Raw genomic sequence first — 15,154 nt, 5'->3', positions numbered from 1 at the left:
AAAGAGAGCTGAAGGATCTTCTAGTGTGTGATTCGCAACACCTAGATTAAATTCAAGATCTGAATCGCTGAGAGCATAAATGTATGTAGACTTCCTTTCATAGCAAAATCTCCCTAGATTTTGTACTGTATTTAACCAACACAGTACTTGCACAGTTGTGTTAAACTCTTCAGCGAAGCAGTCAGATGTGGTCACAAAGCCACTATCACAGCTTCAAATTACTTTTTTTTTTTTTAGCTGGTTAAGTCATGCAAACCAATGTTGCTTAAAAGCAGTATTCTTGCTCTCTAAAAATGTATTAAGTGAGCTTAAGTAGACATCATTTTATAACCCAATAGTTTAAACTAGCGTATCATTTAAATTTTGCTGGATCTGTGGGAAGCCAGGATGACATCAATATTTCCTTTAAGAAAGCCAGCAGTAAGCCCACAGTATATGTCTGAATACATTTGGATCCAATGACCTAAAGTTTCCTTTTCTCTCTCTCTCTTCTGTTTCTCTCTTTTGCTAATAAATTTACAGCTGTATTTGTTACAGTGGGAAGATGATACATCGTGAGTAAATGTGCCTGGGGTCATGGAATAGGCTTTTCAAAAACACATTTTCTTCATTTCAAATGCTCTTTTATTACTTTTTGTTTTAAAAAAATGCCTGAAAGTTCATAAATTTCACTTGCCAATTTTAGGCTAGAGACATGCTCGTGCTCTCCCTGTAGCTAATGGTAAAACATCCAAGCAATGACGCATCCCTGCAGTGATCCAGGTCCCATCCAGAAAACAGAAGTTCTTCGTATTCCTTGTGCAGTGAAGTTACCCCCGAGAACTGCTGTTGCTCCTGCTGTTGCCATAAGATTTTTCTGCCTGCCAGGGGAAAGCAACATAATTTGTCAGGTGCCATCCATACTAAGTTTTCTGAGAACTGTACTGGCTTTCTGATTTCAGTTTTGCTTTATTCCAGTCACAACATAGTTAATAGGCCATCTTAGCCTTGGGCACCTGGCTTGAAGGTATCTCTGCATCTAGCCACAGAAATGGAATAACCCCACTGGGGGTCATCCCTGAGTATTGGACCTATGGCATCAATAGCACAAACATTTACTGTTTTAGCTAACAGGATAATTCCATTAGTGGGTACCATCAGTTGGTTGTTATCCTCTTAGGTGGATTTTCTGTTCACAGATGAAACACAACACAATAAAACTGGATTAGAATAGTAGCAATATGAATATTAAAAACAAACAAAAAACAACAACAGCCCCTACCTATACAAAAAAGAGCGAGAAGTTAAGTAATTATTAAAGTAATGCAGAACTAATGATGGAGCTAGTGGTAACACTTCAACAAATTATTCCAGAGTGGTTTTTTTTTTTGTTTTGTTTTTTTTTTTTGTTTTTTACCTAATTGAATTGCAAGCTTTACAAACAAAACAGTAAATAATTTAAAATAACGTTTTTGGACTTACTCATCAAAATCTAAGATAATCTCAAAAGACTTTTGCACGTAAAGTGTATAATAGTACCAGAGGCAACCAAAAATAAACTGCGGAATGTGAGCATCCGCACAGGAGATTTCTGATGGTGGTGTTATCACAGAAGAATGACATCCAAAATGCAGCACTGAGGCAAACAATCGATATTATCCACTTTCCTGTTCTAGCGCAGTGAGATTTACCAGATGTTCAGCAAAACATTTTTGCTGAGGAAACAGGTTTAATTACTGCTTAACAACAGTCTGAAACTTTTCTGACAGTGGTCTAAGCTCAGCCCTGGTGTCAGCTGGTGCCAGTTGTGCACTCGGCAAACTTCCCTTTGTCTAAACTGGGATTTTGATCTCAAGTGTTGGACATTTTGTGCAATCGGTGCATCTTGAGTAACACTGAAATTGCAAACTGAGACATATAATTTTAGACCTCAGTTCAAGCAACTCAGAGACTCTTTAGGAATTGTAGTGTTTGTCCCATCCAGCTTCTACCTGTCCCTGCCCTCAAGCACGGGATGGTACCAGTGCAATTTTGATATGTGCAGAGATCTTGCTCAGGCTTCCCTCTTCCATGAGTTGTTAGAGGTAAAATGCATGAGCTGGGATTCCAGGTTAGAGCGCAGATTGCAGGGGAAGAGACATAGGATACAATTTGGACAGTTAAAGGAAAAAGAGTGTTATGGTGCATAAAAGAAAAGGAATTACGCAGGAAAAGATTTAGAAGTCATCTGCAGGAAGCTACATGACTGACAGCTGGGGAAAAAGAACAGTGCTCTTCATGAAGATTCAGATGTGAAGTTTTGAAAATAAACTTTTTCATTTTGGGCTCTTGATAAGAAAGAACATACACAGCATAAATATAGCATAAATACACACACTTGCCTCTAGGCTAGTTCCAAGCTGAACTAAAGAAAAATAATAAAAATCTAGATCTAGTCTGTAGCAATTTTAATCAGGATTTCTGATTCATTTGTCTGCCCTGTGGGGGCCATGGCTGATCTGCAAAATGTTCAAGAGTGAAAGGACCTGTAATACAGTCAGATCTATTTCTCTGTCCACACCATACATGCGTGAGGCAGAGACACAAAGTGGTGGACAGGGGAAAGACACTCAGTTGAGAAAGCTGGAAATTGGTTTAACTTCTTTAGCAGGCCCAGTGTGCTTGTTGTTCAGCTGTTAAGTCCCGCAGAATGAGGAGCGCGTTAGCCCCGAGAGCAGGCAGAACAGATTTGTGGTGGTTGTGGAGAGGGAAGAGGCTCTAGCTGCAGTTATTCTGGAGTCACACTGACTGAAATCTGGCTGTTGGAAACTCTGGACCCAGCTGGCATATAAGTGGAATAACATGAATAGTGCCATTTGCAGTATGGGGAATGTGGGCAGGGAGGTGAGGTTTCAACAGGTGGATGGGAATGATAAGAATGCATACCTAACTATGCAAAATCTGAGTAATGGCATCTCTAAAATCTGCCGGTATCCTGAGACACAGATTCAATAGGATTTCTGTCAGCATTTGCGAAACTCTGAATTTAACAGGTAGAAATCAGTGATGAATTTTGGATGTCAGCTCAGAAAAAAAAAGGGTGTGGGAGGGGCAGGCTCTGCTTACCTTTCCCCAAGGCTTCTGCGTTTTTTTAGCTTGCAAATAAATTTTTACAAAGCTCTAAAGTATTGATCATGAGATATTTGAAATTTAGCAATTAAATCACATTTACAGGAAGCTTTGGCTAAGCAATATTATCTGGCATGGTAGGAAAGAGAAAAGTGCACGTTCCTTAAACTTACCAAGTAATGCCGTTTGATAAATAGCACGAGACTGAATTTAACTTCTCAAGAAAAATATGTCTGTATGCTGTTAAGAGCCAACGTGTCATAGTTGCAGTATCAAATCCTAAATTAGTTTCTCATAAAATGGTACTCACTTCAGTGATGTAAGAAAACGCTGAAGTTAGTGCCTCAAAACAAACAAACAAACAAAAAACAACAAACCCCAATCCCAACCAACAACCCTAACTGAGCTATGGCAACTCATTTTTTCATTTTAATGGTTCCTGATAGGTCTTTGGGAACACAGACATGTAAAGACATGGAAAAGGGAGCAATCTCTGCTATGGCTATTTGTTAGAAAATGTGTAACTGTTAAAATAATATTGCATATAGATTTATATATATATAGAATTTGAGTGCTTTCTGCATAAAAATGAATACCAATAGCAGACTAGCAGACTGCACAGATTACTGGTAGTCTCTTTTTGGGGGGTAAAAATCTCTGCTTTTCTGGGGTGAGGTTTAAAGGGGAGCGGTTTTTTTTTATTATTTTTTTAAAAAAGACGAATTTATCGGTTGAACAACAGAAATTTATTTTCCTTTTTCCTTGATTCAGAAAACAACAGAAGGAAGTACATATGAAGTAATACATGATTGCTGCAAGCTAAATTGACTGGTGCAGAAATACATGCTATTACGGATGGACTTTAGTGGCACCCAAGCACGGTAATTTAAAAGCAGCTCACGTCGCCGCGAACCATTAATTAACATTCTTTTCCTTTGACCTACATGGGATATATTTCCTTTGAGCCATATAGCTGCCCTGCTGCGGGCATTCCCCACCACCACAGCATCCCACCGAGGCCAAGCCTCCCTCGGCCCTCCTCTCCCAGCGCCGGGGAAGCCCCTCCACGCTCCGCCGCCATTTCGGGGCACCGCACCGGGCCCTTCCCCACACGCAGCCGGGAGGAGCGGGCCGGGGCCGGTGCCGGGCCGGGGCCTTCCCTCCTGAGGGGAGCCCGCGGCGGAGCCTCGCCCCCCGCCTCCCGCCGCGCTCCGTGCGGGGCGGGGCCGCTCCGAGGCCGAGGCGAGGCACGCGGCCGCCGCCGCCGCCATGTCGTTCCGCCGCGCCTTGGCGCTGGCCGCCTGCGGGCTGGCCGGGGGCTCCGTCCTCTTCTCCGCCGTTGCCGTGGGCAAGCCGCCGGCTCGGAGCGGGGGAGGCGACGCCGAGCCGCGGCCGGGGACCGCCGCCGTGCCCGCCGCTCCCGCCGCGCCTCAGGGCTTGCTGCTGCTGCCGCCCGCCGCCGCCGCCTCCTGCCCGCCGGCCGCCGGCTGGATCGAGAGAGCGGGGGGCACCGGCGGCTACTGGGACAGCAACTGGGACAGGTGCGCGGCCAGGGGGACGGGGAGGCGTCGGGGGGGGGTGGAGCGCGGGGCCCGGTGCCGTCCCGGGGGGAGCTGCCCGCGGGGCGCCGCTCGCCTCAGCGCGGGGAGGGGAAGCGCGGCCGGCCCGGGCGCTGCCCTCGGCGCTGACAGGGCCGGGTCCGGCGTGGGGCTGAGCCGCCAGAGGGGTACCGGGGCTCTGAGGGGCTGGGGAGGGGGTGCGAGCGTGTGGGCTGAACTTGGGCTCGGTTAGGTTCCGGCTGGTGGGATTATTGCCCCGGGGAGACTTGTGTCAGGCTCCGGTTTAATCGTGGTAAAGCGAAACTTAAGCACTAACAGACTTTTATTGTATCCTGGCTTTTTTTATTATTATCGTTTTTCTCTTTTTTTTGTGATGCTCTAGTATGAAATGCCTGTATAAATAGTGGCCTTTACACCCCAATTGCAAAAATAAAACCGACTTTCATTAAATAAGGTTATACCGTGTTAAAAAGTCACCCCGAGGTAGGTGCTGAAGCTGCCTGTTTAGCTGCAGGTCCTGGCCTTTCTGCTCCTGCTAAGGACTGGCTCTGTGCAGGGGTTCTCGGGTCCAGTCCGAGTGCTGTGACCTCGCTGTGTGCCTGTGCCGGCAGCACCTCGGCGCTACCAGGTCAGGAAGCAGGGGTTGAGTTATAACTGATGGAGCTGTCACAACTGCTCGAATAAACGCAGCTGGATGACATTTAATAGCAGCTAAGGGCAATGTTCTACGTCACCATTTGTTAGAGTGTGCAAACAGTGGAAGTGTGTTATGCAAATAATCATCGCAAGCTTGTTCCGTTTGTCTGTTCCACATTGTCCACCTGTTGTGTGGCTTTGGCAATACCTGGCTGAGATCTTACTTCTGACTTTGGGGTGAGGTTGACAGAAACACTTAATGTGTGAGGTTGTTAAATGCCTTATAAATACACTTCTCCTGGGGGGGCAGGCTGGGGGAACAGTTCTGTGAGCAGATAACCACATATATTAATATTCTTTTAACAACTGTCCTTGTGAAGTTTGAAACAGAAGAATGCAAATACCTTATTTACGGACATCCTGTTGATCTGATCAGGTGATACACCCAGGGTGTTGCATGGGTCTCCTGTATGTGCAGGAGCATGTTGTACTGTTCAGTTTTTGGAGAAGACTAGTTACAGTTCCGTTTCACTTGCCAGCACTATATGTGAAAGGTGTTCTAATTAAGCTCCTATTAACTGGAAAGCTTGGTGTGGGATAGGAGAAAAAAAGCTTTTCATTATTGTCTAAATTTTATGGCTTCATTTTTTGAGTGGTTCTTGCAAATAGTTTTATGAGGAATAAAAGTCAAAATATCTGGATTTTTAAGTGTATTACAAGATTTTAAAAAATTGTCAGGCTGACTGATGTGTTTCAGTGACATGCAGGGCTTCCTGGAAGAGAGGTGAAAAGGGCACTGCTGTGGATTAAATGGCATTTGCTGTTTAATTGCGTTTAAAGACGGTCCTAGATATTGCTGTTGCTTTTCTGCAAAGTTCTGTCAAGCTGTGATCTTAGGGGATTTTTTTAGGAGGGAGTACAGAAAACTCCATTTGCCAACTTGTGAATTTCAGCAGCCTAAAAGAACCTAGTGAAGATAAGCTTTAGCAGTATTAAAAGTTTTCCTGCTCATATTTTTCTTTTAAAAATAGCTTATGCTAAAACTGTAGTTAAGCTGGGTTATCTCCTCATGACTTGTTAAAGCATCTGCTGCTTTTCAAAGCACATGTTAGCATAAAGTAATTGCAGAGGTGCTGAAGGATGAGAGGGGAGGACCTTTGCTCAGGTATTTCTTGTCAGGCGTTTCTGCCATAGGTGAGTTAATCCCTATGTTAGTTTACAAATGTGCTTGAATTTTTGTGACATTTTTTCAGTTTTCTAATGTATCTTTCTAACAACATCACGTCTACTGAATCAAAAGACATATCCTGTGAAATAGCAACGGAACTTCTTGTTACTGGACTGATGTTTCATTTTTGATGCTTTGCTGAATGTTAGGAATGGTTTAAGGGATGTGTTGAGCCTTATTCTTTAACAGAAATCATGTCTTTACTAAGGCAAACGCCACCCTTGCTGTGAACTGCAGGTATGTGAGGCAGCAGTTCTCTGTGACCAACTTACTTTGCCTCAGACTGGATAAAATTATACTCCTGATTAAAAATCGATAAACAGATAAAGAAGCAGGTTTAATTATAATAATGGAAGAAAAGAAATCTGTGATGGATTAAATGAATTTAACTGTTCTTTTAGGAATAAGATCAAGGGAAAGGATTTTATAATCTGAGATGGAGAGACATAGCAGCAGATTTGTATTAATGGGTAGAGGCTCAGTGCAGGGAGGGGACCAGAGGACTAATCTGAGGCAGATTTGGACAGGGTTGATGATGATAGTGCAGCGTTGGTGTTAGCAGCAGGAAATCTGTGCCGCTAATCTGCCTCAATGGGGGGGACAAGGGGAAGATGCTCTGCCCGGTGTCCTCTTGAGGAATGGGTGATGTGCAAGAGGAGGGCAATGGATGGTGTGCAGAGAGGGAGGTTGGTATGCGGCATGACAAAATGGAAGAAGGATGAAAGTGGCTTCAGGGGAGAGAGTGATTTAAAAAGTTGAAAGGATAAACAAATGCTTCAAGCTTAAAAATAAAAAATCAAGTTCCTGGAGAGACCTGATATGACCTAATGTAAAGCACAAAATAATTCTCTGGGTGCATTTCAAAAAGCTGGAATATTTCTAGGATATTGTTGTGCTGTTGTTGCTAATGTGATTGATAAAGTGCTAATTTTGTAGGTTTAGTTTATCACAGGGCCTTATAGGTATGAAACATTTTCATTGCTTTGTAATCAGTCAATACCTCTTTTTCTTTTCCTGGGTGTCATTCCTAGTTGTTTTTTTCTTGTCAAATAACCTACCAGGGTGCCTGTGATTTTTCAGTGAAAATTTTGAGAACGATTATTAAATCATCAGGAGTTCAATATAAAGACCACAGTAATGTTTATAATCTTCTTGTCCAGACAGACTGTAGCTTTTGTGTGTTTTAGTGGACATCATCTGTTTATACTAGGATTTAACTCTCTTCGTTGTTTGCTTTTTTTAATCACTAGAATTCATTTAGAGGTGGCTTTTGAAACTGTTGAATATATCTGTCAAATGATGTTTTAAATGTGCGTGTTTAGACGTGAACCACTGGCTCTGATCAACCTCAAGAAGAAAAATGAAGAAACTGGGGAAGAAGAACTTGCCTCCCGCTTAGATCACTGCAAAGCAAAAGCCACCAGGCACATCTTCCTTATCCGTCATTCTCAATACAATTTAGATGGCCGGGCTGATAAAGATAGAACTCTGACCCCACTTGGTATGTATTACTAAAAACATCATTCTTTTTACTTTAAGAAAAGTGCTTGTCATGTGCTGCTGTCCTTATGAGTACGGGTCGGTAACCCAGCTCTGTTCTGGTCTCACTGCCAAAGTTTAATCCACTTTCTGGATCCTTTGTGTCAGAAAGATGGTACAAGTAAATCTGTTTTTTCAGTTTTTGATCCTCTAAATCCAAACATTAGAACGTGCTATTTGGCATTTGAAAAACTCTTAATGCTAAAGAAACTTCATAAAGGAAATTTCCTGTTCTTTTAAGGTTTTTCAGCAAATTTTCACACTAGCTGATGTAATTCCCCAGGGCTAAAGCTTTTGTCTTAATCTTATCTCAAAGGTAGTTATGGAGCTAGGTTTCTCTTTAAACAATGGGTTGTGTTTGTTAATTTCCTGATTTATCCTTTTTTTTAAGGTCGAGAGCAGGCTGAATTGACGGGACGCAGGCTAGCAAGCTTGGGGTTGAAATTTGATCAGATTATCCACTCCTCCATGACAAGAGCAACTGAAACAACAGAAATTATAAGCAAATACCTCCCAGGTAAGTGACTTCTGTTAATTTTTCAGTATCGTCTCATTCTTAAAATTGCTTCCAGTAAAATTTTAAGCTTATTCTTAAGGTGTAGTTGAGCCATTATTAGCCAACTTCTAGACCTATGTGAATGTCTATAAAGAAACACCCCTAATTCTGCTGGTTTCCAGTTTATCTTTAAAAATATAAGTGGGAGCTGCCTCTGAGTTACTGGCTGGTGCCTGTATGTGTTCCTATGTCGGATAACTCTCCTGGTTACTCTTCTCTTAGGCTTTTTGTAAAGCAAAGACTGTTGCAGGTCATCAGGGTTGTCTCAGTCCTTACCTGGTCTCAGGGGGCAATAGTGCAGGTGAGAAGAGGGCCTTAAACTCCAGTTCTTGTAGTGATGAACGGTGGGTTAGCTAACAGGCCTTTATTGTGTGCTGTGCTACTCCTGCCTGCAGGGGAAGATGTGGCATGCTCAAAGGTGGTATGTATTTTTGTAATTTGTGAGAGTGGCTCCTTTGTTTGTAGGGCTTTGGGATGTGTTTTTTTGTTTGTTGTTGTTTATTTTTTCCTGCCATTCAGACATACCAGAATCTAAACTTAAAGATAGCTGACTATAGATAGTTCCATCTAGGGCATTCTTTTGTTATTTTAGCATGTAGTCAGATATGACTAGGTAAAAGTCAGTTCTCTTACATATTCACTGATCTGTTTTCTTGATTATGCTGCTGTTTAAAAAGAGCAGTCCCCTTCCTCAGACTAAAACATAAATATTAACATATCAAAAGTGTAGCATTAACATTAATTAGCCTAATTAGTAAACATTAATTGCCATATAATTTAAGATTAATACCCTTACAAATACATTTCTTCAAAATGCAGCAGACTGGGAAGTCAACTTGCTATGCCAAATTGTCTTGTTTGTTCTCAGTTGGAATAAACTTCACCTTGTTGATGACAAAACAGTTGTGTTGGAGAGATGTACACACCTTGATGGGAAATGTTTAGACTAAAATATCTTTAGTGTGGAGAGGAAGGCTTCCTCAAAGAGTATAAAAAAATCTATTGTGGAGTTGTGGGTCTGTTTGCAGGGACATGTGAAGTAACAACTCCTTTCTGAATGTCTATTTTAATATTTCAGGAGTCAAAAAAATTAGTACTGATCTGCTGAGAGAGGGAGCGCCTATAGAACCAGACCCTCCAGTCTCTCACTGGAAACCAGAAGCTGTGGTAACTTTTTACTTACTTTTTTTTTATTTTTTTGAATATACTTCAATTGACAAAAGCTATAACTTGTGGTATCTGAGCTGATGCTTTTCATCATAAACCGTAGATAATTGCATACTTTCTTCCTCCTCCGTAAGTGTACAAAACCAGTGAAATAACTTAAAAATCTGTGTTAGTTGAGCCTCAAGTGTGGACCCCTCTAAAGAAGAAATTGTCAGAAGATGTAGCCCATCTGCAAACGCAGATAATGGCTCATGCTGCTCTGAGTTATGTTTAATTCTGAACTCTGTGCCATTAGCAGTATTACGAAGATGGAGCTCGAATTGAGGCTGCATTTCGAAACTTTATTCATAGAGCTGATGCAAAGCAGGAAGAAGACAGCTACGAGATCTTTGTCTGTCATGCCAACGTGATCCGCTACATTGTCTGCAGGTACGTGTTGCATTGCATGTTCATCTCTGTTCTTTAAAAGTTCATAGCTTTGCTGAAATTGTGTTGGCATATTGTACTGCTGAGCTTGGAGATCCGTTGATTTGTGTGTTTGAGGTAGTTGGAGATGAGTTGCTTGCATTGTGAGCAACTGCTCCTGCAACCTCACAGGACGAATTCGGAGATACAGGAAATACGTGAAAGTTAGAACACTTTACAGTGAAAGTGAAAATGGCCAAATCAATGAGACTTGATACCTTTTTGTGTGTCTGAACAGTCTCTTTAATACCACGTGCTTCTGCTTCACACAATCCTGAAGATAATACTTTTGTGTAGACTGTTGGAAAAGACAACAAATAGAGCATCTGACTGGATCTGACTCTAGAGCATCTGACTCACATCTTTGAGATGATGTGACTTTGATCTTACATAATGAAAGATTGATTTGGTTTTGGGAATTCTTTATTAGTTGAATTTTTTTTGTATTATGTTCAAATTGTATTAGTGTGTTTTTGCAAAACATCCAGTATTGGATTGTAGGGAAGAGGGCATCTTTCAACTAACATCAAGGTGTCCCATGAAGGAGAAAACAGTTCTGGATCTTTGCCTGTCTCCCTATCCAGTCACCTGCATCTGCTTTATTCTTTCTCCTCATCAGCAAAGTGGTATCTGTTAGATAATTTGTCTTGAGCAGGATAGATATGATTAAACTTTAATCTGATCAATAGCTGCAACAATTTCAGTTAGCTTATTTTAGCTGAGCTAGTTATATGCTAGCCTGTCTGCTCTGTGGACTGCTTTAGAGCTTTTCAAAATTGCTATACTTAAAATTATTGATTAGGTACACAGAGTATTCTTCCCTGTGCCAAAGAGATTGTCTTTCTGCTACCTAGGCTTTTTCTGAAACACTCTATACTTTTTCTCATTGCTATTTCTTCCATCTTCTTTTCACCTTACCTTCGATATCTGCCATTATGGGCTATCTGTTAACAATTACATGCAATCCATATAGAGTTCCTTTTGAGTTTAGCTTGCCTGTAGCTGTTACTTACTTTTTTTTAAGACTTTCTAAAGGACAGTTGTAGAGTCAGAAACCATTTTTTTCCTCAGTATCTAAGACAAAAGATGTTTGAGACAACTTATTTCCTTGAGTTGTTTACTACAAGTGGTTTAACTCTGAGGCTGGTCAGTTAGGAATTTTAGAATAGCTGGAGACTAAAAAGACCCGTGAGACTGTATTTCTACAGAAAGCACAAGGTTCTCTCTTTTTTCTCTTCTGGGGAACAATATCACAGATGGAAAATAGTTCTGGTGAATTCTTTCTATAGGCACGTGCTGGTAACTAGAACCAACTGTATATCATTCCCTCTTCTCTGGTGTTATTACTTACGCTATTTTAGCCTTCCCAACAGAGGTAGGTGCATACATGCAGTGTGCTGCTTATGCCTGTGGTCTGCTGGGGAGAATTACTGGGGAGAAGTGAGCTGTCTGCTCTACCTGTCCTGAACAGCGCGGGGTTTTGTTGTACAGCACTTGGCCTAATGACCAGCTGCGCATAGAGCATCTGTCATCCTGCTCGGTACTAGGTTGCTCAGAGCACTCCCAGCAACCAGACTACATTAGAGCTTCTACCTTCTGTCAATTTGAATTAATCCTGTCTATATTAATCACGTCCATCTGCTGGAATCTGCTTATGGAAGTGTATTCTTGACGCTGGTCCAGTTACCGAAACTGCAGTTTGGTATCAATTGCACAAGAAAAATACTTTTTTTTTTTTTCCCAAAGCTGACTCTGTAGGAGCATTTGCATGCAAGCTGCAAAACGACCAATTTTTTTTTTTTCCTTATCTGGAACAGAAGGTGATGCTGCCAACTTCATGTTAATATAGCTGTTGATGAATGAGTAGTAATGTTTCTTTCCTTTTTTCTTTTTCTTCTTAATAGAGCATTGCAGTTCCCCCCAGAAGGCTGGCTGCGAATGTCTCTTAACAATGGCAGTATAACTCACTTGGTGATACGGCCAAATGGAAGAGTGGCACTTCGAACACTGGGTGACACAGGTTTCATGCCTCCAGATAAAATCACGCGCACCTGAATGAGTGACACAGCTGGCTACCCAGGAGCTGCCTCTAGACTCTTTGCACTAGTACATTCAGCTACAGTACCACTAGGTTTTTTATCTGTTAAGATGTGATGCTGTCTTAAAATGTCCTTTAGCCCCTTGCCTCCTTCATACTTATTCATATCTGCCTTTCAGTCCAGAAAAGAAGAAATCTTTCTAAGCCTGAAGCTGTCCAGTCCTCAAGTATTCCCCAAAACTTGAAGCTGATCTGTGGAATACAAAAAGATTGAATGTCTGTGTGCTCAGCAGCTACAAGAGCACTGACTTTTTATTCCCCTGTGCATTTCTATAACCAAAGCTTGCTCCTGTGGATATTTTTCTTGTGCAGGAAAATAATGATACGGGAACTGAAAAGAGCAGCCTTTATCACACTGCAGCTAAAACTGAAGATGAGCCAGCTTGTTCCAGCTCTTGCAGAGGAAGTGACGAACTGAGGGTATTTCGCTGTTTGAAGGACAAAGGGATAAGGCTTCAGTATTTGTAAGCTGTTGAGGGTGTATGTTTATGTTGTCTCCTTGTTCCCCTCTACCCCCTAAATGCTCGTGTAAACTGTGCCTGGACCTTGTAAAGAAAAGAGGGTAAAAAAACCATTTGCCTCAGAGCTGCGGTGCTAGAATTAACTGCTGCTTATATTATGTGTTCCTGCATCCCCAGTAAGTACTTTAAGCTGTTCTGAACAATGTTTTTCAGTCTTGTAAAGCCGTTTAATTAAGACTTGGTCTGTAGAAGGATGTAGGGGTGAGTTTTGTAGCAGTAAGATGGAAGGAATGTAAAGTAGTTATCTGCGCGTTCTTCTACTTACTCTTAGATTTGCAAGGAGTTGAGCCTTTTTTCATTTTTTTTTTTTCCTGCTTTCTCCCCTTGCTTTGTATTTTTGGTACCATGCTTTCAGAGTAGAGAAATAACAGCACTGAATTCAAGGTAATGGCACTGCAGGTCAGAGGTTCTGCAGTGTTGGAGCAAACTGCTGCTTAAAGCTGCTGTTGCTCGAATAGTGAAAAAGGATCTGTGGAATGTTTTGTCTAGGCAAAGTGCGAGTATAAACATCAGGCAGAATGCTTTAAGTTACTCCCTTGTACAACTTTAACATTGCTGGACTTGTTCTAGGAAAAATGCACGTGGTTGAGAACTAAGAGTCATTTTTGGGGGAAAGGCTCAGAAGCATTTAAGTTTAAGGATGTTTGATAGGCACCTGAGCCACGCTAATAACTCAGCACACAATGCCTGTAATACTGAAAAGTTTCTTCATACGCATGCTCTGCCTTGGTGATGGATAGTGCACCTGCTGCAGTACAGTGAAAGTAAGGCATTGCATGTCTTATAGGTTCTCTTATCCCAAAAATCTTGAAGAAACCTCAAGCTCACTTCTGTCAGAGCTGTGTGAAGCATAACCATGGCACAGAACCTAGCAACAAGATTTAGTGGCTCGTTTCATACAGGACTGCTACATCAGAATAACTTAAAGGAAACTGGGGCTGGTAGGGAACAAAATACGGTAATTGTAGTGCAAGTTTCCCAGGAGCAGCAGGAAATCATTGTGATGTACGTCTCATTGATGCAATGAGAATAATTTATCAGTTTTTGTCTATTAACTTTTTAAAAGTTTTGAATAAAATAACTGGTCTGTCTTTCTTTCTTGTCCCTTCAGTTGAATAGTAAAATGCTGTGTCATTTACCAGCACATGGAACAGGAACACCAAGGCAAGTAAGATGAAAATTCCACACACTGTGTACATATTGCAGAGGTGTTAACAAGTCTTCTAAAGGTCAAGGTTAAGTGCACTTTTTTTTATTTACACATGTGGAAGAAACGTCTTTTTATTCCCTTCCCCCCCCCTCCCCATTCTTGGTGGTGGTAGCCCCAAGTGCGCGTACAAACATCTTTGGACAGGTACAAAAATTAGCTATATTGTTTTCGTGGCACTTAAGTTGAGGGGTGTGTGTGTATGAAATATCAAATTAAGATAGTATTAAGATAATTTTTATTGTATGCAGATTTCTTTTCTCTTAAAGATTATGAAAGTACTTAAGTAGTGGCTTAATAATCAAACCTCATTGTGCGCACACACACACAAAGGATTTGAGTAATGAGTAATTTAACCGTGTCATGGTATCAACCCCACCTATTTACCATTATGCCCCATTAAGTAAATACATTGTGACACTTTTAGCACTCATTTATTTTTGAATAGAAAGCAGGGTAACGCTGTGTTTGTTTTTAACATGACACTTGGCTAATTTAAAAAGAACAACAAAAACCTGATCTTTTGCACCTTTAAAAGTGAACTGAAGCAATCCCAATCTGATTCAGTGTCTCCACAGGCTCTGTGTGGAAGAGCTTTACTTCACCATGGTGACTGATCGATCACTACATAAATTGCTCCTTTTTTTAAGTAGATGAAGAAAATACATTGTTAGAAAAATTCCCCTTTAAAATGCACTACAACTGGAGTAATGCAAATCATTTAACAAATAAAAAAATATTCTCTTGACTGAACCAAAACAAAATTACAAAGTGGAAGGCAGGGTTTGGTGGTGGTAGGGTAGGGAAGTGTCTTAGTGTGTTTTCGTGTGTGTGTATACACATACATAGCAGTAATATACGTTTAAATATTAAAAAAAGAGAAAGCAAAGCATAAAAAGGAAAAAATACTACTGTGTTAGTATCAGTCTCCTGGCTCTGATAAACCCTTATCAAAAGTACAACGTTGCTATATGACAAATCGAGAAGGGCCGGTTATCGGCTTAGCAACTTTCCCTATGACTTTGTCTTTACCTTGATATCATGCAATTACTTCCCTTTATCATTTGAATAATTTCTCCAGAATGACAAAG

General features: G+C 41.3%; 1 protein-coding gene across 2 annotated transcripts; it reads left to right on the top strand.

Annotated features, from left to right (window-relative positions):
• Positions 1–4,051: 4,051 nt before the first annotated feature.
• Positions 4,052–13,947, top strand: PGAM5 (PGAM family member 5, mitochondrial serine/threonine protein phosphatase). Of its 2 annotated transcripts, none has more exons than XM_080559810.1 (6): positions 4,052–4,628; positions 7,833–8,011; positions 8,441–8,566; positions 9,684–9,772; positions 10,071–10,201; positions 12,142–13,947. In XM_080559810.1, the coding sequence occupies exons 1-6, from the start codon at positions 4,357–4,359 to the stop codon at positions 12,290–12,292; spliced, it is 948 nt and encodes a 315-aa protein (XP_080415936.1). In that variant the 5' UTR covers positions 4,052–4,356; the 3' UTR covers positions 12,293–13,947. The 2 variants fall into 2 exon arrangements, with proteins under 2 accessions (XP_080415936.1, XP_080415935.1); XM_080559809.1 differs by having other exon boundaries at positions 4,054–4,628; positions 10,068–10,201.
• The last annotated feature ends 1,207 nt before the right edge of the window (positions 13,948–15,154 follow it).

Source organism: Anser brachyrhynchus (genome assembly GCF_964034855.1).
Source record: "Anser brachyrhynchus genome assembly, chromosome: 17".
Taxonomy (NCBI): Eukaryota; Metazoa; Chordata; class Aves; order Anseriformes; family Anatidae; genus Anser; species Anser brachyrhynchus.
This window is presented reverse-complemented; position numbering and strand designations above follow the sequence as displayed.